Source organism: Microtus oregoni, unplaced genomic scaffold (genome assembly GCF_018167655.1).
Source record: "Microtus oregoni isolate MIOR12 unplaced genomic scaffold, Mior012 000027F_ref0000203, whole genome shotgun sequence".
NCBI lineage: Eukaryota > Metazoa > Chordata > Mammalia > Rodentia > Cricetidae > Microtus > Microtus oregoni.
Genome location: NW_024543086.1, coordinates 28,149,970 through 28,174,938, shown reverse-complemented (window position 1 = coordinate 28,174,938; position 24,969 = coordinate 28,149,970). Strand labels below are relative to the sequence as shown.

General features: G+C 49.2%; 1 protein-coding gene across 1 annotated transcript in view; it reads right to left on the bottom strand.

The window, feature by feature from the left end:
- Ciita (class II major histocompatibility complex transactivator) overlaps positions 1-24,550 on the bottom strand; it is a 50,515-nt gene extending 25,965 nt beyond the window's left edge. The window contains exons 1-5 of the mRNA XM_041676339.1: positions 24,268-24,550; positions 2,897-3,040; positions 2,633-2,728; positions 1,117-1,179; positions 895-975 (exon numbers count right to left, since the gene is read on the bottom strand). Coding sequence (XP_041532273.1) covers positions 895-975; positions 1,117-1,179; positions 2,633-2,728; positions 2,897-3,040; positions 24,268-24,550 — 667 coding nt within the window. The remainder of the gene's footprint in view (positions 1-894; positions 976-1,116; positions 1,180-2,632; positions 2,729-2,896; positions 3,041-24,267) is intronic.
- Positions 24,551-24,969: the final 419 nt, after the last annotated feature.

Genomic DNA, 24,969 nt, shown 5'->3' with positions numbered 1-24,969 from the left:
CACTCACGTGCTCATGCACACACACACCAACCTCACACAAGAAATAAACATAAACTGGAGAGATATCTCAGAGCACCATCCCCCTCTTCTGGCCTTTGTAGGCACCAAACACACACGTGATACACAGACATGCATGCAGGCAAAACACTCATACACATAAAATAAACACACTAAAAGAGAGATAAACGTGAATAAGACAGTGACTTTATGTGGATGAGTGGTCAGGGAGGGCTTCCTGGATGGAGTGGGCTAATGGTTTGGAAGGACCTAACTATGGGAAGAGAGGAGGTGCTTCAGGAAGAGGGACAATGTGGCAGTCTGCATGGGCTGCAGCATGGGAAAAAGAGTGTAGCCAATGTAGTGTCTCTCCGTGAGCCAGAAGAGGAGGAAGGATGGCGCACACAGGCCTCTCAGAATGTATCCTGTGACAGCTGGAGGGTCAGCCAAGCAGGGATGCCATAATCTGTATGGCGAAGCGCCCATGACCATTAGATGAGGACAGACTAAGTAGGCAAGAGACTGGGCAGGAGGCTCAGAGAGATGTAGATACCTAGCCAAGGTCACATAGCCCATGAACAGCTATTCAGGATTCCAAACCAATCCTGGCTGAGGCCACACCCATCGCTTAAAGAGACCCTCCATCTGATACCCCAAGGAAAGGGGAAGTGGGACTCAAAAGTCATTGAGGAACAGGAACCAAAGCAGCCCACAGACTACCAGGAGGAGGGAGCTTTGCTCTTGAGATGCCTGTTCCTCCCTGGGAAGCAGTGGCAGGGGTTGTGGTGAGGAGGCAGACAGGACTTAATGGAGTAACTGTGACCACAGCAGGCTGCAGAGATAAGGAGGGACTAGATCTGAGAAAGGCCAGACTAGGTCAAGGAGGGGCTCACTCACATCTCTTCTGGGGCCTCTGTGCTTCTTCTCCAGAAACTTCCATGCTCTCACCGAAGCCTTCCTCTGCTCCAATGTGCTCTACTTTGGAGAAACACCAGAGACCCACGTCACAATCCCAGAGCCCCCAGTAGGGTCTCTACAGTGAGTACCTGTGGCTGCCAGGCATTTGTTCAGGTCAGGAAGAAACTGAGGCAGGACCACTATCAGCATCCCCCGACTTACTGAAGAGGTCCTTGCTGAGGCCCTCCAGTTGGGTGTCCTGAAACACGTACTGATCCAGTTCCGCTGCCAGGGGAGGAAGCACAAAGTCAGTCAGAAGGTCTCCAGAAAGTCCTACCGTGGGTCAAGCCTAGGGGCTGCAACCTTCTGGGTCTGGTGCACAGTAGGGTCTCTATAAATGTGGCTGAGTGTAAGCTTAATGAACAAGAGACAGACATTGCCTTTCATGGAATGAGTAAAAGTATATGCTCATGAAAACATATCTACATCATAAAATAACTCCAAGAACAGTAATGCTGGCCTTGGGGTTGAGCTCAAACTCGGTCTTTATTCTCCACTAGCTCCATTTGCTATACAATCTTAAACTGATTGTTTAATGTTTCTGGTTCCTGTTTCCTCATCTGATCAAAGAGAACAAACAGCACATACTATCCAGAGGTGGACACAAATGGTCAGACGTGTGTTCGGAGCATTCAACATGGTAGACCGGAGGCACTCCAGAAGTGATGGCAAAAGATGTGGTACGTGATTTGGAGCTAGTGGGAAGACATTTGCATGGTCGGGAACTCGCTGTGCATGTGCGTGTGCATGTGTGTGTGCATGTGCGTGTGTGTGTGTGTGCGTGTGTGTGTGTGTGCGTGCGTGTGTGTGTGCATATTTGTGTATGTATACTCACATGCACCAGTGCCATGGAATGTATGTAGAGGTCAGAGGGCAACTAGCAGGAATCAGTTCTTTCCTTCCACCTTAAACTCAGGTCATTAGGCTTGGTGGCAATTGCCATTCACCCACAGGGCTACCCTTCTGGCCCTGAATCTCTTTTCAAAGCTGGACACGCCTTAGCAACCTGCTAAATCTCAGGCACTTCCTTTTCATGCTTAAGTCAGGACCTGGAAGTGAGAAAGCCCTGGCAGTGGATTTCACATCTGCTCCTGGCCATGTGCATCAGTCTTGAGGCTGCACCACCTCCCTCAGCCTCAGTTTCCTCCTCTGTAAGCAGGAAGCCCTCACACCAAGGACTTGGTTGGCCATACAGTGTAGCAATGAACACGCTGGCAGTGTCAGTTGCTGCAATGGCAGACTCAGTGGCTCAGATGCCGGAGAAGGGCATTCGGTGTGTGCCTATGATACTGCACTTGGGGAGCTGAGGCTAGAGGATTGCCATGAGTTTGAGACTGGCCTGGGGTGTATAGTGAGTTGCAGGACAGCCTGGGCTAGATAAGACCCTGTCTCAAAAATAAAATAAAATGAACATAACACAAAAATCATAAAGAAAAGGAAAGAAAGGAAGGGAAGTACCATAAAGGCCATGGTTGGCTTGACAGTCATCAGGGAAGGGACCCAACTCCCTTAGTCCTCCTTCCTCCTTTCTCCCCGTAGTCCTCTTCCAGCCCTAACTGCTCCCCCTAGCTACAATTTTGGTGGGGGGGGAATTTTTGTTGTTCAAGGTGACCCAGTGAGGTTAGTGAATGAGAATTTTTTTTCTCTGTCCTTTTTCTGGTCTCCACCACCTTCTTACCGATGTTGGCATAGGCCTCCCTGGTCTCTTCATCCCCTTCCATGTCCTGCAGCAGCTTGCTGAATTGGTCACAGTTGATGGTGTCTGTGTCCAGCTCTGGAAGGGAAAAGCCCCAAGGGTGAATCCTGGGAGTCTGGAAGGAGGGGTGATGGGGAAGGAGAGCAACAGTCTCCAGTTGAGGGGCAGTGAAATGGGCTGGGAGCTGTCCGTGGTCCTGACGCTTGCTGACTGTCTTAGCCAGCAGAGGGTAGGAACGAGGCTCACCTGAGCTGAGCTCGATCTCCTCCCCAGCCAGGTCCATCTGGTCGTACAAGTGGTAGAGGTGGAGGGGGTCAGCATCGCTGTTAAGGAGCTCCAGGTAGCTGCCCTCTGGAAGCCCCAGTTCCATGGTGGCACACAGACTATGACCTGGGAGGAAAAACACACTCACTCAGCTGTCTCACAGGTGGTAGGAAAAGGCAGAACATGAACATCCAAGACTGATGAGGGCTGGGAGTGGGAGGAGCCAGAGGGTGTGAACAAAGGGGCATCAGGCGCTGAGATGGGAGTTTGAGGCCCAACTGTGGGGCCTTACAAGTGACAAATGACTTACCCTCTCTAAGTATCAGTTCTCTGGAGACATGGGGAGAACCTTGAAAGGCCAAGGGTGGCGTGGTGCAGTGTGACAGTCACATGGCAACCTCCAGTCAAAGGAAGTTCATTATGTTGGGGGACTCAAAGAAGGGACTCTCCTCTCCCAGTTTGGATCCTCTCACCACACTAAACCTGCTACCACTCACACCCAGGGCTCTCAATGCCTCTGGGGGCCATGTTCCACATGTTTCTGCTTGCTTAGGAATTTCTTCACAAGTCACTGAAATAGACCCTCTCCTCTGCTGGAAGTTCCGAAAGAGGTGGAAGGCAGAGATAACCCTGCTCACCCCAATGTGAAGAAGGGTTCTCTTTAGCTGCCCCAGCCCAGGGCAGACGGCTCAAGTCATGTGGGGTTGAACAAAGAAAGACCCTGCCCACTTAGCACCTTTAATGGTTAATCTTGATTATCACCTTGCCAGGATCTAGAATTACCGAGGAGAGAAGCTTGTGGCCAGGCCTCTGAGTTTCTAGACTGCAGTGACTGAGACGGGAGGACCCATCCTAAATGCGAGCAGCATCACTCTGTGGGCTAAGGGTTCAGAACTGAACAGCAGCGTGCATCTCCCTCTACCTCCTGATTGTGGATGCAGTGTGAGCCACTTCCTCCCTCTGCTGTCACCGTGCCTTCCGGATACAATGTCCCTTCAAACTGTGAGCCAAGCCAAGGGTCCCTTACGTTGTTCTTGTCAAGTGTTTTGTCACGGTGATGAGACTGGTAGCTATCACAGCGCCCTGCCCCAAGCCTGCAGCACATTCCCGCACACTAGACTCTCCCCTCACCTAGGACCAGTACAGGGAAGAGCACACAGATACTCCGAGTTCCTCGTATTGTATGACGAGCTTCACACATGTCCCCCCTCAGGTCTCATCGCACCTTAACTAATTACATTCCTGTCTCTCGGGTGAAGAACCAGATTACGATAATGAGTGGCTGGCCACATCCTCTGCTGCCGCCATGGGAGGGACTGTTACTTGAGAAGGGAACATGTGGGTGACAAGACAATTTCCTCTTCTAAGAAATGTCTGTGCACACCAGAGGGCAGGGGCTGCCTTTTGGCCAATGGGCCGTCTGCAAACTGCCCTTCCCTGAGGCTTCCACATCTACCTAAGAGGCCACCCCAGTGCATTCCACCATTCCAGCCCCACAGTGGAGGCTTTGTTTTGTTTCACTTGGGTTAATGACAATGATGTGAGATGAAGGGTTCAATGAACTCAAGATTTTAAAGGTTCCCAAAGTGTCCACTAAATGGACAGCAAGTGTGACGGTAGCTGCTGCTGTGCTGCAGTTATGAAGATAATAATATTTTATGTGTATAGGCCGACATGTGAGGGAAGTGCTCATGGCAGTCAGGAGAAGGTGTTGTAGCCCCAGAGATGGAGTTACAGGCAGTTGTGAGCAACCTGATGGGAGTGCTGGGGACTGAACTCTGCTCCTCTGAAAGAGCTGCCAGCAGCATTAACACTTGAGACATCTCTCCAGGCCCACATAATTTTTTAAAAAAATGAACAATATTGTGTTCTTGATACCTTGTAAGCTGTCTGGAATTTGGGGGTGGTGGTGACCCTGTTCCAAGAGCTCATGGAAGAAGACGAATACTAGGTTTGGGCAGGAGGAGGCAAGTACCATAGACAAAGGAGGAAATGGCTTTCAGGCCTGTGTCTCAGAGTGGGCAGGAGGCTCAAGACCATGACACAGAGGAGACTGACAGAAACTGCTACTCTCAGCTAGGACTTTCACTTCCTTCAGGGGCTTCAGGTGATATCAAGAGACAGAAGAGAAACCGAGGCACGTAAGCAATATTGAGAGACTGGGCTGTGATGTAGCTCAGTGGTAGATCACCTGCCTAGCATGGGAAAGACCTTGGATTCCATCTCCAGTGCGCGCGCGCACTCACACACACACACACACACACACATACACACACACACACACACACACACACACACACACACCACAGAAAGCTGTGCTGAGGGACTTTGGAGTTTAGAAGGGAACAGGAGGTCTGGTATTTCCTTTGAAGTCAGGAAGCTTGTAAGGCTCATGTATGAGAAGGTTCACATCAGGAATCTCTGGAAATGCTGCAATCGTTTGACTCTTGGTTACCACTGTGAATGGCAGATTGAAGTATGGCTTCAAAACTGGGCCTTGAATCAAGTCCATGATATTAGTGGTTTTGTTTCCTAAGCTAAAGAGTGGATTTGAGTGGTGTGTGTGCATACATGTATGTTCATATGGCCAACACAATGTTTCTCTTCAGATCATACAATCTGCTATTGCTAACAACCCCAATTCCTGACTGTCCTCTAGAGGCTAGTAATTCTCAGTTATGACTTCTTCAGCTCCTGGTTTGTGCCTCTTGCCTTGGAGGCTGTCTTAGGTCCTTCTGGCTTGGAAGAAACCTTCTTGCTGCAAAAGACGACTCAGGATAGTCACTAGGACAGGGTCAGTATGAGTGACCTGAGGACCACAACTGTCCTGAGCACAGAGATGTCAAGGGAACACAGGGCTGCAGCTGTGTGGTGCTGGGAAAGGTGATCCGAGAGGAATTCGCCCTCTGGTTGTCCTCACCCTGTTGCCAAGCTTGTCCTCTCTGACCCAGAACCCTCAACCATCTTGGTATTTCTATCCCAGCTCCCTAGCTCCACTGGGCTCAGAGCAGCCCCCCAGCATATGGCAAGATATAGTAATTAGAAAAACTGGAAATAGATTTGGTTTTGGTCCCTGGCAGCAACCCACAGGGCTTTTCCATGGTGGAGGTGGGAGAGAGGAAGCAAGGGTAGCCCAACCATGGGATGACTAAGTTCACAACAGCCCAATGGCACAAGACCAAAGCAAGAGTCATGGGCCCTGAGAGCCAAGCCCTGTCTGCTTTGGAGGCTGTGTGACTCTGGGAAAACCCTTTCCCTTCTCCAGTTACCAAGGCTGTCATCTATTACATAAGAGAGTTGCAGGGGAACAATGGCTTTCAAGTGACATTTTACAAGGATTCCAGATCCTTTAACAAATGAGAAAAAGTTGTTGTCTGAAAGGGCATAGAGGAGCCCAGAACCTCCTTTTCTCTAAAAGGGGCTTCACAGAATAGTTTAAAAGCACAGCTGTAGTTGGGTGTGATCATACTGGTCTACAATACCAACTGCCCAAGAAGACGAGGCAGGAGGATCATGAGTTTGAGGGCAACATAGGCTTTATAGTGAGACCTCATCTCAAGCACACGAAACAACAACACTGAGATCCAAGCCTGGTGGATGGTCTTGTGACACCAGCTTCAAGGGGCAGCAGGAAGACTGAAGGTTCAAGGCCAGTCTGGGGTACATAACAAAAGGTAAACACAGGGTTGACATATAGAGAGCCATCACTCAACATGGGGAGGCCCTGAGTCCTTCCCTCAGGACTATAAGACAGAAGCAAACTGAACAGCTACCAACAACTTTTCTGAGTGGAAGACACTGACCCAACTTGTGTAGTGCCAACTTCACGTCACTCCAAAGGGCTGCCAGAGTCTGGGCAGAGCCACAGAGGAACAATGGCTGGAGTGTTGTAGTTAATGGGGCAGGGAAGCCACTCTGGAAGACACTGCCATCATGGACGTGCTGCTCCAAACCCACACTGGTCCAAACTCATGGAATGTGCCCTACCAAGACTGAACCCAAACTTTGACTTTGATTTTTAAGTGAATATGAGGTGCTGTTGCAGAGTCAAAGATGGTGACCTGGACTGCTAAGGGATGCAGGTGGGTAGCTGGGGAGGCTATGCATTCATGGACACGATAGATGAGAAAAAAAACCACAACTCTCTGACTTTTCTTAAATATCACCACAACCCTAACAATGTTTCAAAAAGTGAAGAAGCAAGCAAGTAAACAATCTGAAGAAGATCAAGGCTAGGGAGATGGCTCAGGCACGAAAATGCCTGCTACACAAGAGCGAGGGCCTCAGTTTGGATCCCCAGGACCCACATAAGAAGTCCAGCAAGGTCATGTGTATCTTATTCATAGTGCCTGAGTATGGGCACAGGCAGATTTCCCAGAACTCACTAATCAATCAGTGTAGACAATCAATCAATGACCTCCAGGTTCAGTGAGGGACCTTGTTAGAATAATAAGATTTGCACATACTACCCTCACACCCACATGCACATGTATACACACGAACACCATACCACACACACAGGATGGAGAGAGAAAGCAACAACAATGAAGAAGGCTGGGCATGGTGTTAAGTGCCTGCAGTGGGGAGGTATAGACAGAAGGATTCCTGGAGTTTACTGACCATCTACCTAGCCTAGTCAGAGAGCCCAAGATTCCAGCAAGAGACACTATCTCAGAAATGTGGTCCTCAGGTGGACAACTCCTGAGGAATGACACCCAAAGTTGGTCTTTGGTTCCCACATGCACAGTCACACATACACATATAAAGAAAAAAATTGATGCGAATAAGAAAAAAGAAGGAAGGGAGGGAGAGAGGAAGAAAAGAAGAAAGAAAAATGGGAGTGAAGAAAAGGAGAGGAATCAAAGGAAGAGGGAAGAAATGGAAGAAAAGAGGAAAGAAAGGAAATGGAAGGAAGGAAGGAAGAAAGGAAGAAGGAAGAAAGAAGGAAGGAAAGAGGAAGGAAGGAAGGAAGGAAGAAGGAAGAAAGGAAGGAAAGAAAGAGGAAGAAAGGAAAGGAAGGAAAGAGGAAGGAAAGAAGGAAGAAGGAAGGAAAGAAGAAAAGGAAGGAAAGAAGGAAGGAAGAAGGAAGAAGGAAGAAAGGAAGGAAAGAAAGAGGAAGAAAGGAAGAAAGGAAAGGAAGGAAAGAGGAAGGAAAGAAGGAAGAAGGAAGGAAAGAAGAAAAGGAAGGAAGGAAGGAAGGAAGGAAGAAGGAAGGAAGGAAGAAAAGGAAGGAAAGAAGAAAGAAGGAAGGAAGGAAGAAAAGGAAGGAAAGAAGGAAGAAGGAAGGAAGGAAGAAAAGGAAGGAAAGAAGGAAGAAGGAAGGAAGGAAGAAAAGGAAGGAAAGAAGGAAGGAAGAAGGAAGAAGGAAGAAAGGAAAGGAAGGAAAGAAGGAAGGAAGGAGGAAGGAAGAAGGAAAAAGGAAGGAAGGAAAAAAGAAAGAAGGAAGGAAGGAAGAAAGGAAGAAGGAAGAAGGAAGAAAGGAAGGAAGGATAAGGAAGGAAGAAAGGAAGGAAGGAATAAGGAAGGAAGAAAGGAAGGAAGGAAATAACAACCATTTCACACTACAGCTCAAGAGTGACACCCACAGTACTCTGACTTGATGCATCAGCCTGTGTGGATGCTGGAGTACCATCCAGCAGTTTGTGGTCCCTGACAGGTCTCCCTGGGAATAACCAGAGACACGCCACTTCTCCCAGAGGATGTCTTCAGAATTCATGTACCAGTCACCTAACTTTAGCCTGCTGGTACTCAGAGGAGGGAAAATTAATGTTAGATGATGTTACTAGGGTAGGAACCTCATGGTTGGGTTAGCAAAACCCTTCCTCAAAAGAGGAACAGTCCTGAGGGTACACTGGCTCCATCTTGCCACATGGCATCTCTGCCATACTAAGATGCAGCAAGAAGGTCCCTGACAGGGTCCACAGCCAAACTCTTGAACTTTCCAGAGTTCAGACTTTAAGCTCAGCTACCTCCACCTGACTGTGATACTCAGTTTCAGCATCAGAACACGGACAAAGACCCCAGCTCACACCCAAGCATAGGTTCAGGCAGGGCACAAGGTCTCTCTTTGTTTTAATCTGAGATATCTCAGAGAGTCAACTCCTAGGCTCCATAGGGAGATGTGCTGTGATCTGCAGAGTGACCTCACTGTAGCCGTGTCCCCCATCTATCCAGCTCTACCTCTGTCCCCCAGTGCACCTCACTCCAAACCCAGGCTACCTCTGATATGAGCATCTCCAGCTCAGTGCTGGGTTCTATGGGAGCCTCACCTCTGATGATATTTTAAAATACATTTTCCCGGATATGAACTGGAAATCATACGGAAGAAACTCACAGAAGACACCACTAGTGTCTAGCACAAACAAGCCTCCCCATCTGTGCTCTGAGCCCCGAATGGAAGCACCCACTGAACCACAAACAAAGCAAATGCAGCCTCCACAGGTACTGGTAAATGGCAGGCATCTGGGGCCTAGGGAAGGAGAAAGGGGACACACTGGGAGAGCTGCACACAGAGGACCAGGGGTGCCAGCACCCTGTCCCTAACAAGAACCCCTCCCCCACTCCAGGCATCCAATGTGTCTCAACATTCCTGTGGCAATCAGTGGATTGGAAAGAAAAGTCAGCATATTTTGCTAGAAAGAAACCCAAACCAGAGACTGAGCAGGGAGAAGGAAGGTCTTACGGCTGTAGTTTATCAAAGCAGGGCCCCAAACTCCAGCCCCAACAGTGACGTGAATTAGGATTGGCCCTGCTTTCAGGAAGCTGAAGGTGGAGACCCAAGGCCTTCACTGAAGGACTTTCACAGGTCAGAGCGTGGTGAACATGGTGCCTGCAGGTCCTGTACTGCCACTTCCTTCTCCCATGTTAAACCATTAGGTCACATTCCTAAAGCTAGCCACCCAGGGCCATTCCCTTATTTGGCCACTTCCTTGTGCCTGACTGACTCCTGAGGCTGATCGCCAAGGTTCAGCTATCAAAACACCAAGGTCCAGCAGCCAAAATCCATTATTTGGCTACAGCGACTAACATGTCCAACCAGGACTTACATAATGCAGATTTCCCCAGGTTTCTTCTTAAAAACTGTTCTTGTGGAACACCTGCTGCTGTCTTTGTCTGATTCAGAGGTGGCATCCTCCCTCCCTTGTCCCCTTCAGAGTAAATAAATCTCCTTTGTGCTGAGAATTTGGGTCTGGTGTGTTCTGTGTTGACTCCAAGGTCCCAGTCTTGACCTTGAACACGCTTCCAAGGGCAGGAATCACACAGCAACATCCTGTGCTCACACCAGGCACAGGGTCTTCAGCTGAGCCCGGGAGCTGCACTTTTTGTGGGTTTTGTTATTTGCTTTTGTTTTCAAAGGCAGGGTCAGGCTATGTTCTATACCAGTTTGGTCTAGAACTCACAGCAATCCTCCTGCCTCAGTTTACAAATGTGCGCTGACATATATAGCACTTGGCCTGTCTGATGTTTTCCGGTGGTCAGGGGATACTCTCTGGGTTTTGATGTCTGACAAGTCTGAAAGCTTCATCCAGAGAGTCTGGGACTGCTTTACCGTCATTTAATCTGCGTCTCTTCCTCTCCAGGTGTAATTACCATCCCAAGTTTCGCCCCTTGTGGTGGGATATAGAATCTAGAGACATGAGCTCTGTCACTGAGCTATGCTCCCAGGCCTTGGATTTGGGATTGATATTCCTTTGGAGGGCGTTTTGTTTTTCTTCTGAGATAGGGTCTCTCTGTGCAGCCCAGGCTGTCCTGGAACTCAGTTCCCCTGCCTCAGCTCTCAAGTGCACTAACTATCTGGCAGCTATCTCTACATGTAACACCCAGAACCCCCCATAATGCTCCTTTCCTCACACCTGACGCTGAAGAATGAGTGGAGCCGGGGCTGAAGAGATGGCTCAGTGGTTAAGAGCACTTGCACCTCTTGCAGAGGACTTGAGTTTGGACTCCAGCACCCACGGCAGACAGCTCACGGCTCTCTGTAACTACAGCTCCAGAGGCTCCAACACCTTCGGCCTCTGTGGACACCTACACTCATATGCTCATACCCACATGCATAGACATGCACACCTACACATAATTAAAAATGATACAAAAATAAATATTCTTTTAAAAAGAAGGGAGGCTTAATTCCCAAAGCCCCAAGTCTATTCCCTTGCCAGGCAGACTCCACATCTTAGCTTGCCTGGCTCCTCCCATAGTTCCTTGCATTCCGCCATATTTCCCATACTTCCCCTCAGCTGGCAACTTCAGGGGCAGGTCAGACACTTCTTCCATTCTTCTGGGTTTCTTTTTGAAAACGTCTCGGCTGCCCTCCATAATGTGACCTGGCCCTTGGCCTGGACTTCTCCACAGCCTCATCTTCCTTCCCTCTAATTCAGTGTTGTCCAGTCTGCTCTGGACTGTTGCTTGACAATACCCAACTTATTTACTCTAGTATCTTCCTTATACTAACAAAAATGTTACTAGAGAAGAAACACAAATGTGGGTTTATTGTTTGGGATTATTCATGATGATGATGATGATAAGATATGGTCTCATTTTTTAACCTTGGCTGGCCTGTAACTTGCTATATAGACCAGGCTGGCCTTGAACTGTCAGAGATCTGCCGGCCTCTGCCATCAATGAGCTGGCATTGAAAGCATGTGCAACCACATGTTTGGGGTCTTTGTTTGTTTGAGAAAGGGTCTCATTGTATCTTTCAGCCCCTAAGTGCTGGGGTTACAGATGTGTGTCCCTGTCTTACTCAAATATACTTATTTTAAAAGAAAGTTACTCAGGTGGTAGAGATTACTCAGCGGGTAAAGGGGGTTCCCAGGAGCCACAAGCTGGAAGGAGAGAATTGGCTTCCACAGGATGTCCTCTGATCTGCACAGGCATGCCATGGTACTGGCTCCCAAACCTACACAACCAAATAAATGAATAAATGTACTAAGAAATAAATGAAACCCTCTGGCTGAACATAGCATGAAGCCATTTGGAGGCTGAAGGAGATGATGGTACTGAACATAGCATGAAGCCATTTGGAGGCTGAAGGAGATGATGGCACTGAACATAGCATGGAGCCATTCGGGGCTAGAATGAGACTAAAACATAAAAGAAAAAAAGAAAATTTTGAAATTAAAAACAAGTAGCCAAACAGATTATTGACATCAATATTACAATATAGGCTGCTGGGCGTGGTCGTGCTCACTTCATTTGTAATCTTGGCACTTTGCAGAGGCAGAGGTAGAGTCAGGAGATTGCCAGCTTGGGGTACAGAGTGAGAACTTATACCCAGATATCAAAATTATAACCCAAACAACTACAAATACAACAAAAAAGGAAAATAAGGCAAAGTTCAAAGGCAGAAACAAGCTGCGTACACCCAAAGCTGCCTATGAGCATGACACATGGTCTCTCTGTGTTAGGATAGTCTTCCCTTGTGGTGCTCGTTCCCGGGGTGCAGCAGAGATGAACCCTGAAGATGTGCTAACAAAGGAAGCCAGACACTGAAGGACTGCACTTACACAAAACACTCAGAGCAGTCGGAATCAGAGAGCCAGATGCAGAATGGAAGTCACCAGGGACCAGGAGAGGGGGAGTTACTGCTCCATTGCTCAGAGTTTTCATTTGGGAGTGGGGTGGAAAATTCTAGAGACAGAGGTAGCGATGGTTCCAGAACACTATGAGCATGCTCAGTAGTAGATTTAGGTTGCACGTTTTCACCATGATTTTACAGTAATACTTTCTATCATTGTCTTGAGCTGCCAGGAAACAATGATGCCATCTGCCACCAAAACAAGACAGCACTATTGAAATAGCATCAACTTCTCCAGCACTGTGTTAACGTAGTGGCAACCCCCTGGAACCCCCAACTCTCAGGGGACCTGAGCAGGAGGATGGCATGTTTGAGTCTCGCTGAGCTACATCTAGACCTTATCTCAAAAGAGGGGAGAGAGCTAGCAAGATGTGCCCAGTGGCCCAGTGGGTAAAGGCGCCTGCGGCTAAGCCTGACGAGCTACATTCAATCTCCAGGACCCACGTGGTGGAAGGAGAGAACCAACTCTTGCAGGGTTGTCCTCTGACCTTCACATACGCATGTTGGTACATGTGCCGCCCCTTCCCACACCACAGCTAGATAAATAATAAACAGAATGCAATTACAAAGAGGAGGGAGAGAAAGAGAAGAAGGGGGAAGGAATGAGAGAGTGAGACCAGAATGAGGAAGTGGAGGAAGAGCAGGGGGACGAGGAGGAAATCACTAGTCTGTTAAAGACACTGACAGAGAAGCCCACATTCTCTTTTGAGTAAGGGTTCCCCGAGTGAGAAGCTTCCTCGGCCACTGCCTCTTTGTGACACTCTTTTGGGTGTGCACCAGTTCTCTCAAAGCCCTTTCCTTCTGACACACACTAGTGGGTTTCCAAAGCACTCCTGCATGAGTTGGACAGCTGTCCAGAAATCTCTTGTGTTTTGCATGTTCTACAGAGCAGTGAGGGTGAAGGGAAGCCACTTGTCAGCCAGGATGACTGAAGAGAAGCCTGAGAGTCAAAGCTAGAAGCTTCCCCGCCCTAGCCACTCCCCTGATTGCCTGAGACAGGGCCTTGGCACAGCATCCTCCTGATTGCCTGAGACAGGGCCTTGGCGCAGCATCCTCCAGTTTATTTCCAGAATATACGCCAAATAAAATATCTGGCCCATCAGATGACCTCTGCTCTACTAACTGCCTGGTTTCTCTTTGATAGTCTGCTCAGAGCCCACGAACATTCGTGGGAATTCACGTCTGCTACCCAGGCAGCAGACAGGGTTCTCAGAAGATCTGGGTTCAAATCCTCTCAACAGCTTGTTTTAGGACTTTTGACAAAGCAAAATCAAACATAAACATATTAATTAATAAATGTGATTATATATACTTTTATAGGTTATGTGTATATATAAATTATATATTGCTTGATTATGAGTTTAAAGTAAATTAATATATGTGAATATATTAGCATGTACTTAAAAACAACAACAAAAGACCACTTCCCCAGACTCAGTTTCCCCAGATCACATTAGTGCTTCTCCTTGAAAGTTGCCAAAATTAGCACGGAGAGGTTAGTTAACCCAGGTTCCCAGACTGTGCACCTAGGGAACACCTGTAGGACAGAGGCAGGGCCTGGTACTCCAGGGCCTGCCTGAGACCTTGGGTGGGGGGGCTGGTACCAGCGGACCGAGCCTGGGGCAGAGCTAGGGACCTTGCAGACCATGTGACCAGGGACCTGCCATCAACAGCCTCCCAGATTTCCCAAACCTGGGCTACTGGACGTGCTGCTCATGCATCTGTGAGGGCTTCTCCCCACCTTCATTCCGAGCCTCCAGGAAAGCGGGATTTGCAGTGGGAAGGTGACGCCCTTTGGCTACACCAGGCTACAAAGGAGGAAAGCCAAGTTTCCTTGATTAAGTTTCATCAATCTGCCTGAGAAATTATATTTATTTATTTGGAATCATTGCTTAAGATTTTGCTCAGAAGTGAGGAACCGCTGGCCTTGAGAGGAAGAGGTCCGCTTTGTGAGGGACTAGGTGCATTAGGCCTGGGAGAAGGGAGCTGTGGGACTCTGTAGAAGGAGAGTATTTGCTTAGGGTCCCATACAAAGCTAGGCACAGTGGCTGCCCTTATAACTGCCTGGGTCTCCAGGAGAACTCTCCCCACCCCTCCTGGCATTCATTGCAACTCTCTTTAAAGGATGTGGCAAAGTAAGGCAGATGCCTCTGCCTCACCCCCTAGATGGTCATTGCCAGAACTCTGCACCCTACGTGCAAAAATCCTTGCAAGAAGTGCCCTGTACCCAGACTCCAAAGTGGTATGTCCCAACAGGCAAATGAAGGTCCAGAGAAGGGAGTTCCCTGGTCCAAGGTCCCGGGTCCCTCCTTTGTGCGCGTCCCTGGGTAGATGTCGAGGACTGGTGAGGTGCACACCTGCCTGTCTGCTAGAGCGGCAAACACTCTGCAAGGCTGTCTCTCCTCCCTTGCTCCCCGCGCCCCTCCCCCACCTCATGCCCTCCCGTGAGCTTTGCGCACAGCCTAGGGGCTCTGACTCCCAGCTCCCAAGTCCCTCACGCAGTCCAGGATCGGAGAAGCCTCCCTACCGTCTGCACACCCTCCAGCTCTTTCCAGCCTGGCCTTCTGATCTCAGGCAAAGAGTTGCCGGCCTCAGAACTTAAGATTCCCAGTCGCACCTTAGAGACATCTACCAAGGCAATGCCCCAACTCCCGCGCGCTCTGCTAGTCCTCTTCCGGCCGCCAGCGCCTCAGCGGCTCCTAGGAGCTTGGGGCGGGCAGGCTCCTGGCAGCCACCTCACTCCTGCTCTGTGGCGGCTCCCCCCACCCTCCGCCTTTCACTTTCTATCTGCACCTCCAGCTTTGGGCCAAAGAAAGAGATAAGCACCCTCCCTCCTGCTCGCGACACTGACCACGTGCTTTCTCAGAAGCATCCACATGGCAAACCCAGTTTGCATGGACTGAGTGTCCCCAGAGACTCACCCTCCAGGCAGATCTCACTTGGGCCAGCTCTTGCTTAGGAGGAAAGGGCTTCAGAGTTGAGGCAGGGCAGGTGTTTGACTTTGCAGGCCATCTCACCTACAGCCCTGGCCTCTGTTTCTCTCCACTCAGTCCAACAACTATGGATAAGCTGCTCCTTGGGGCATTTAGACTGATACTCACTAATAAAGCTCTTAGACCCTCTGCTTTTCCAGGACATGCCTCCTTGGAGAGGTCACTTCCCCTTTCATGGCTAGATTTCCTAATCTGCGGCTGAAGGGCTCGGTCAAGTTCGATTCTGACCTCTCTCCCCACCTAAAACACTACTTCCCACGCAGAACCGTCAACTGCTTGAACACTTGCCACTATGGTTTAGTGGGTACATTTCAGGGTCGTCTGAGAAAAGGGGTCCAACCCCTTCTAACCATAGAGTAACATTTACCAAGGACCCCCATGACAGGAGGTTACTACAGAGAATCAGGTACTACGCTGCACTGCTTGATTCTCATTACCCTACCCACGGACACATTCCTGTGAGCCCGCTGTGTGACCGCTGAGGAAAACTGAAACTCGGAGCTTAGCGGTGGTTCAGAGGCACAACACAGATGCAGCCAAGAGTGTAGCCTGGTGGTGAACCTCCTGCGCTGTCTCCAAAGCAGATTCTCCACGAAAGAGTCAATGATCACCGTCTGTCCCTGCACCTACTCCTCAAAACCACTCGGAGACCAGAGAGAGTAGAGCCTGCTAGAAGCTCTGTGCCTACAAGACACACACCAGGCCCGATTACAGTTTGGGGAGTGTTAAGCTTCCCAGGGATGGGGTAGAGGTCTCCTACAGAGGCACGCCTCCGCTACCCAAAGACAGAGCTGGGCTTGAGATGTAGCTCAGGGGTAGAGAGCTTATTTAGCGTGCCCAGGATCTTGGTTCAATATCCTCAGGGAAGCAGAGAAGGAGAAAAAGGAGGGAAAAAAAGAGAGGAGATGAAAGACCAGATAACCCCCAAACCTCAGCAGAGCTGAGTGCTGCCAGCACAGCCCTTAGACATCTGAATGCTGAGAAAGACTCTTTGCCAGGCATCTAGATGTTTCCAGTGTCTCTCAAATGAAAAGACTTTCCACTAAGCCCACCTCAGTGGGACACAGACCCCTTTTCTTACCTCCTCTAGTTGGTAACTCGCAGCAGCAACGACTCTGTCTGTCCGGCAGCCCCTCACCACGCTCATGAAAGCTCTCGTCACGTCAGTTTTGCCTACCCTCCTTTTTACCTTGCAACTCCGGCAGGTAGGACCCAGAAGGGCAAGGAACCAGGCCACGCATGATGTGGAGGGCAGAGATGCACAGTGTCTGGGGTTCGGGTGTCCCTCCTGGTGTGCTAGACTTCTTCAAGAAGGTCCTCAGATGTCCAGGTGAGAAGCGGGTGACCTCCCCACTCACCTGCCTCCCTAGACCAGTCAGGAGCCCAGAGCTTAGCTAGCATGCAAAGGAAGCAAGTAGGGGACCAACTGAAAATGTCAATAAAGCCCAAACGGTTCATATCCTGTAGCTGGATACCCTCTAATTTGCCCATACTCCCTTAGCCACCCACAGCTTCTTATTTAATTTCAGTTCCTCATTGCAAGCCAAATTGGGTGACCACAGAAGGCTGCACATTGGCTAAGACACCTGAAAGGATGATTGCTATGGATCCACACTGGTGCCCGCTACCGTCTCTGCCATCTTCTGCAGGACAGGGCCTGCATCAGATTCCCACGCATGCCCACAAGACACCAAAGAGCTGTTAGGCTTGTGGGGAGTGCTAGCTCCTGCTCCCTAGTGTCACCCTCGTGGACGCAGCAAACTGCTTTGGATTTCTCTGGCAGGGCCATCATTTTTATTCCTACATGTTGAATTAAAACCCAAGTTGCACACGGAATGTTGACTCTAAGTGTGAAGCCTGAGAGCTCGCTGGCTCAGGGCGACTTCACTGTGGTGATCAGCAACAATGAGTCACAGACGGAGAGAGTGAGTACCTTTTCACTCTGCCCATCCTTCAGGTGACATCAGTGAAAAAAAATTCTGGTTTGGGTGACTCTGCTCACAGCTGGCAGCTCCCCATCAGGGAGCAATATCTAGCTCGAATCTACAAATACTGCTTGATTTTTTTCTTTAAAAATGACTTGCTGGGGCTGGGGCTGGAGCTGGGGCTGGGGCTGGGGCTCAGTTGGTGAGGTGCTTGCCTCCTATATAGGAAGCCCTTTAATCCACTGCACAAACCAGATGTGGTGGTGCATACATGCGATCCCAGAATTCAGTAGAATCCGACCTTTAAGGTCACCCCAAATGCTGCAGAGAATTGGAGGCCAGACTAGCTACATGAGACCCTGCCGAAGACAACACTGCTGTTTGGACTCTTTCCCCTCCTTGTCGCAGAAAACAAAACTTGCTTTGAAAATGAATTATAAACGTGAATGGTTTGGGAAAACACGTCAAGGAAATCCTCGTGTGGGTGGTAGGGGGACTGTGAGCGTGGCACCAAAGTGGGTGACTTCTGGGAGACAAAGGGTGACATGGCTGTTCCTGGCAGCTGGGTGACCTTAAGCCCCTCGATTCCCATCTGAGAGCCTTCGTTTCCCCGTGGGTAAAATGTGTGCAGTAACTGTCTTTGTATGGTGACAGTTTTATAGCCATCATCACTGCTTGCTAAGTCCCAAGAGGGAAGTAGACAGACAAATGAGAAATGCTAGGAGTCAACTTGAAACAGCTTTTGTTTGGTAGGGGAAAACAGTTAACAGTAGAAATCTCACTTTGCCCCACTCCCAGCCTCATGACCTGGAGCCGAGTTGAAGTACTGGCATCAGATACTCTGCTCTTCTGAGACACATGTGAGGTCCCTTCTTGTTTTTAGAGGCAGCTAGTTCTGATGGCCCCCAGCCACCCCAGAGTTGCATTACCAAGGCGAGTCTGTGTTACAATAGGGCTCAGCTTGAATACACCTGGCTGGCAGCACCATGTACCTGGGCTCTTACCTGGTTTCTCTACATCCTCGACATCCCTAGATCCCAGACCCATGTGTCACAATAACTAAGAGCAGTGTGCCCATGCCTGTGCAGACAGTTTCTGAACTGTGACTGGGTGCCATATCAGCACCCAGAAGAATAATGCTGGAGATTCAGAACAATACTGGTACCCATCAGAGGTCAGTGAAGATGGGGAAGCAAAGGAAGGGCACAGGATAGCATAGGCAGCAAATTATACCCTCCCAGTATGAGGTAAATGGAGACAAGGTATGGAAAGGAAGGGTCAACCCAGCCCTGGGCAATCTATTCCTTAAAGCCCTATTTGGGAACTAGGAGATGCTCCACTGTCAAAGTGTTTACTGTACAAACATGAGGATCTGAACTCAGATCCCAGCACCCAAGTAAAAACTGGCATGGTCCTCTGCACCAATGATCCCAGAGCAGGAGGATCACTAGGACTTGATGGCCTTAGTGCTGAGCAATTAGTGAGACTCTGTCTCAAAACAAAAGGTCAAGAGTGATCACCAAGTGATCTTTGATGTCTATTCACATGTATACGCATGTGCATGCACACCCCACTCCCCAAACATGTACAGATGTACAAAAATGTCCGTGTGTGTGGGCACACCCAATTCTGGAATTGTCTGCATGGATGGAGGGCAACTGTTTTACTGATCAAGGCTGGCTTGAGTCCTAAGACAGTCCCTTCACTTGCCATAAGTGTCTTCTTGCCTCATGGTTCTTGGGATACACTTAATTCCCAGTGGGAGCTAAATAAGTGACTTGGGGAGGAGACAAAAATGGTAAGTTAGGATAAAGGTGGCATGTTACAAGTTAGGAAGGCAGGAAGTTATGTGAGAATTCCACTTCCAGATGGATGGGGATGTAAATGGATTCACCCGCTGGTAGGAAGGTAGGTGACAAGTGAGTGGATAGGCAAATAGGAAAGCTAATGAATTTGGTAAGTCAATATGGTTTATAAATGGATTCATCAAGAAGTAGATTGCAGAAGGTTGGGGGATGAATAAAGTGTGCTGGAGGGAGACATGAAGTGCCCAGGAGGTGACCAGAAGGAAGGGTCCAGGTGAGCCACTCAAGGCAATAGCATCAGAATCAGCAATAGTCCCTGGCTTGGTCAGGAGCCAAGTTCTGAGGCAAGAGAACACCGAGCAGGCTGGGAAAATCCTCCTGGAAGTGCCAACTTCCCCTTCCCAGCACAGGCACTTCTCCTTTCGTGGCTTCTGGAAGTGAAAGAGCCACAGGCTAACTGCTGGGAGGCATACCAGGGGAAAAACTGAGTCCAGAAGGTAAGGAGGCATGCTGCTGGGAACAGGGCAGGAGCTGGGGAAGACACCTGGAAGAGGGAGGAGCCCATATGGGCAGTCCCTCACCCTAACTTCCAAATGGGGAAGGAAGCTGGGGGCTAGGGAACGCCCCTTTCCAATAAATCAGGTAGCATCCTAGAGGGAGACTTTATGCTGTGTTTCCCAGAGTGGAACCCATATGAAGAAATCCCAGAGTCCCCGAGACAGTGTGCAGTAATGTAGTACACAAAACAGAGTATGCTGCATTAAAAACTATTCCAGAGCCAGGAGTCTGGAAGGGATGTCCTGAATATCAGAGAAAATAAAGATCAAAAGACTTCCTAGCTCATCGACAAACCCAAGACTGGGCCTACCCTCTCCTGTTCACACCAGACCATGGTCACCTAAGACACCAGTTTTGATGTCTCGGAGTCAGAAGCAGCTGACTGGAAGAGGGAATGTTCGTGTCTCACATTAAATGTCAGAACAGTGACTCTGTGACTCCTGTAACCTGTATTTTACAGCTAATTTTTTCATCAGGACCCTTCCGAGTTTGCCCTTCCCTGGCTTGTGGCTACCCTCTCAGGGGCTATCAGCTGTGACTGACTAGCTTCTGTCTGAGTGTCTGATTTGATTTCTCATTGAGCCCACTGACTTTCCTCAGGATGAAACCATGAGCTCCGGACTCCCTGGAGCTCTCCTGGGGCTGTGTGTACACAGGTTGCTCTCTGTAGACCAGAGCCAGCCTTCCAGGTCTTCTTCCAGACAGGACTTTCTTATACGGTTGCAGTGAGGGCAGGCCACCACCTGCCATCAGCCCATCAAAGTTTAGAGATTGCTCACCTGTTCTGGTAGATTTTCTGGATCCCGGGGCTGTTCAGAAAAGGAAGTCAAGCAGAAAAGTCTGGAATGGGTCCTCTCTCTTTAGATGAAATAGCCCTCTCCTAGCTCCAAGGCATGTGGTTACTTAACTTCTCCAGGCCTCGGCTTATTCAGTTGTAAAGAGAGAATGGTGGTAGTGCATGACCTGTATATGTTCATCCATCTGTCCACCCCTATTTACCCATCCATCCATTCATAAATACATAATACGTATGTACACATACACATCTATCCATTCATCCATCTATTCACCTACCCATCCACCCATGCACTCACATATCCACCTATCTACCTTCTTCTACCTCACCTATTTACCTACTCACTCATCTACCTATCCATCCATAAACCTACTCCCATAGTCATACATCCATTTATCAATCTACCCACTCATTCAACTACCTTTCACCATTCATCCATCCATCCATCCACCCACCCACCCATCCATTCATCCATCCATCCATTCATCCACCCATCCATTCATCTATCCACCACCCACCCATCCATTCATCCATCCACCCATCCATCCATCCATTCATCCATCCACCCACCCATCATGTTCACCCACTCCCTTACCTATCCATTCACTGACACCTATTCATCTACCCACATATGCATCCACCATCCACTCATCAATCCATATACGAAACCGTCCAACATTCAACGATTACGTATTACATGCCAAATGTGTCCCTAGGATGATACCATAGGGCATTTGAGACGTATCATGATTAAAACATAAGTTTGTGTCCATATGGAGCTTCTTCACAAACACACAAAACACAATAATAAATTATATAGATGGTTAAAAAGAAGTCAGTCTGGGCAGGATGTGCGCTCTGTGTGTGTGTGTGTGTGTGTGTGTGTGTGTGTGTGTGTGTGAAGTGTTTGCAGAGGTCAAGGGAGGGAACTGAATGTCCTGTTCTATCTCTCTCCACTTTTATCCCCTGAGACAGTCTCTGCTGAACCCGGCACTAGGGTAACAGCCAGAAAGCCCCAGAGACCCTCTTGTCCCTGTCCCCTCAACACGGGATTACAGCAGAGAGGGACTTGCATGACTTGGGATACTCAGGGTAGGCTTTGATGATAAGTGATATTTGAAGCAAGAGTTAAAGACATTTTAAGCCGTTGGTCAAGAGGATTCCTGGGGAAGAGTACTCCGGGCAGAGGAGAGAACATGCAAAGGTCCTGAAGCAGGCAGTGAGCAGATGCATCTGGGGACACTGGGGACATGGGGGGGGGGGGCTGAGTAGACAACAGCAGGGATTGAGGCCGGAGAGCTGATGAGAGCCAGAATGTGGCAGGCCTCTGTGCTATCATCCAGATTTTCCTCAGTGATACAGGAGCCAGTGCAGTGTCAGGGAAGTGGAGGGCCTAGATCGTTCCCAAGTGAGCGCAAACCCAACACCAGTGGTTTCCTTTTTGCAACTTTCTTTTGAATTCAGTCAGTGTGCTTTCCTCCCTGTGGGGCCTCCCTTCCCTCATTCTCCATCTCTGTCTGCTCTCTGTCTGCGCTCTCTCTCTCTCTCTCTCTCTCTCTCTCTCTCTCTCTCGCTCTCACACACACACACACACACACCGTGTGTGTCCCCAATCTGGAACAGAGCTGGCTTGGAGGGCAGGAAGAGGGAATAGGGAACATGCCCCTCTGTCTCCCAGCCCCTGATGATCATACCCTGAGTCCACTTCCATTTTCTGAAATCACGTGAGATCCAAAACAAAATATTACACCCCCAGGAAGGAAACAGAGTTAAAAAACAGGAACCAGTGTACTCAGGAAGAGGGAATAACAGTGGCTGAGGTGTGGGCATCAGGGGAGGGAGGGAGCTGCCCTTGGTGGTGGGCAGGAGAAAGAGGAAGACTTGCACTGCTTTCCCAGGTGGAGAGCTGCCCCTGTAGGATGACACTGACCACTTTCACCCTGTTGGAAATCCAGAGAGATGAAAGAGAGTAAAGGTTTCCTACTGTGTCCATGTTAGGAGGAAGAGAAGGAGAGCTGTATTCAGCAGAGGAAGGATACCATCGACTTGGGAATTTATACACAAGAACAGCCAGCCCCACTGATATATAATGCATATGCCATAGCAGAAACACGGCATTGTCTAGTGTTTCATAGTCATCAAAAAACACTGAACACTCCCCACCCCCGTCAGACTCAGGAGCACTTGTCTGTCTTCTAAACTAGCCTCTGCCACTCCCTACCTTGCAGCATCTAGTTAGCCTCTGCTTTGTGCATTAGATGAGGGACGCATGCATTCAAAGGGCTGGGATGGGTGGGAGACCTGGGAAGTGGGTATGGATTATTTCACCTGTGCCCTACACGCTCCAAGGACTCCATCGGTACCAATTGCAGGATGGGACCAAAGAGGCCCCAATCTGATATCAAACAGCACACATGGAGAACAGAAAAAGTTCTGTCTCCGCGTGAGCATCTCTTTGCTCCTGAGGAGGAAGTCAGACATGCTGAGGGAGGGACGGATGGGAGCAGAGGCAGCGACACTTCTCTCTGGACTTAAGAGGTAGAAGCAGGCTAGGGTGGAGCTCAGTGATGGAGTACATGCCGGCACACACAAAGACCTGGGTTCCATCCTCAGCACCAAAGAAAGTGAATGAAAGAACACTGAAGCGGTACCCTAAGACACCAGGACAGGTGGTAAAGGTATTGATGACCTGAGTTCAATCCCTGGAACACACATGGAAGGAGAGAATAAACTCCCATAAGTTGTCCTCTGACCTCCCTCACAAAGAAATAAATGCAATTAAAAAAAATAAGACACCCCTTCTCTTTCCTCCTGAACTGGCTTCTATTTCTTCATGTCTCTGTCTCCTGCCAGATTTTCAATCCTTTCCTTCCAGCTCTCTTTTATTTCCTGTCTCCTTCCCTTTTCTCTCTGGGCATCTCTGGCTTTCTTTTTCTCTATCCCTTTGCCAGACAGTTCTTTCTTTGTTTCAATCTCTCTCTCTCTCTCTCTCTCTCTCTCTCTCTCTCTCTCTCTGTCTCTCTGTGTGTGTCTGTCTGTCTGTCTGTCTGTCTCTCTCTCTCTCTCTCTCTCTCTCTCTCTCACACACACACACAAACACACTGCCCTTTGATCCCCAGTTCTTTCACCCCCTATTTCCATGACCTCCCTTTCCCTATGTTTTTAAACAGGGTCTCATGTGGCACAGGCTGCTCTCACTGTACAGCCAAGGATGAGCTTCTAATTCTCCTGATTGCATCTTTCCAAGTGATGAAATTACAAAAGTGCACTATTACTTCCCCTTTAAGCAATGCTGGGATCAAACTGAGTACTTTGTGTTTGCTAGGCCAGCCCTCTACCAACTGAATTTCATCCCCAGACGCAGTTTCTCTGTTTTTGACCTGAAGTGACTAATTATACCTTTCTGTCTTCCAACTAGATGGTGTGTCTGCTAGAAACAGGAGTCCTTCTGTCTATGGTGCACCTTGCAGTCCAGTGTTGGTGGCTCTTAGGCATGGATCAAGCAGGTAGTCAGCAGTTATCCCCTGAGGATGCTCTGCTCAATGTGGGAAGCATGCTACATGCCCTCAGCACTCAGTCACCCAGGGTTTCCAAGAGCTCGCCCTGCATCCTGTCCACGGATTTCCCTTTCAGAGAGGAAAGGACACCTTAGGTCTGGCCACACATCACTGCTCTTGACTCCAAGGGATGCCGGCTTACCTCCATGGTCCCTGTAGCTGGTGGCCCTCTCTAACACTGGGTCCTGCAGCCTGCTATGGACCCAGCTCGAGCAAGCCAAGCCTAAGTCCCCTTTCTCCAGCAGGGTCAGGGAAATCTTCCGGGCCAGAGCTTCGCCGTCAGGCTCTCGGAGCAGGGCACAGTGGTATTCCCGGGAGAGCAGCTCTTCTTCCAGCAGGCTGTCCAGGAGGGCCTGAACCTGCCTTGGCTGCTGGCTGGAGAGCAGCATCCGCACCTGAGCCAGAATGGCCTGGAAGTGGTTCATGGCAGTGCCCGGGGCAGCCCAGCTGCCTGGAGTCTCCTCTCACCCAGCCTTGCAGCATCCAAAACGTGAAGTGAGAACCAGGATGAGGGAACCTCTGCTGTCAGTGCAGCCTATTCCTTCTTAGGAATATTTCCTCATTCGTGCGCAGACAGGGTGCCTGGCGAACGGAAATGAGTTCAGGGTGATTCGGATAGAGATAAGGGAATTTCTGCTTTTCTTTCTGCTTTTAAAATTAAACTTTTTAAAAAAGTTGTTCAAGTTTTTCAAGACAGGGTTTCTCTGCATAGCCCTGGCTGTCCTGGAACTCATTCAGTAGACCAGACTGGCCTTCAAATCACTCAGTAGACCAGACTGGCATTGAACTCACTCAGTAGACCAGACTGGCCTTGAACTCACTCAGTAGACCAGACTGTCCTGGA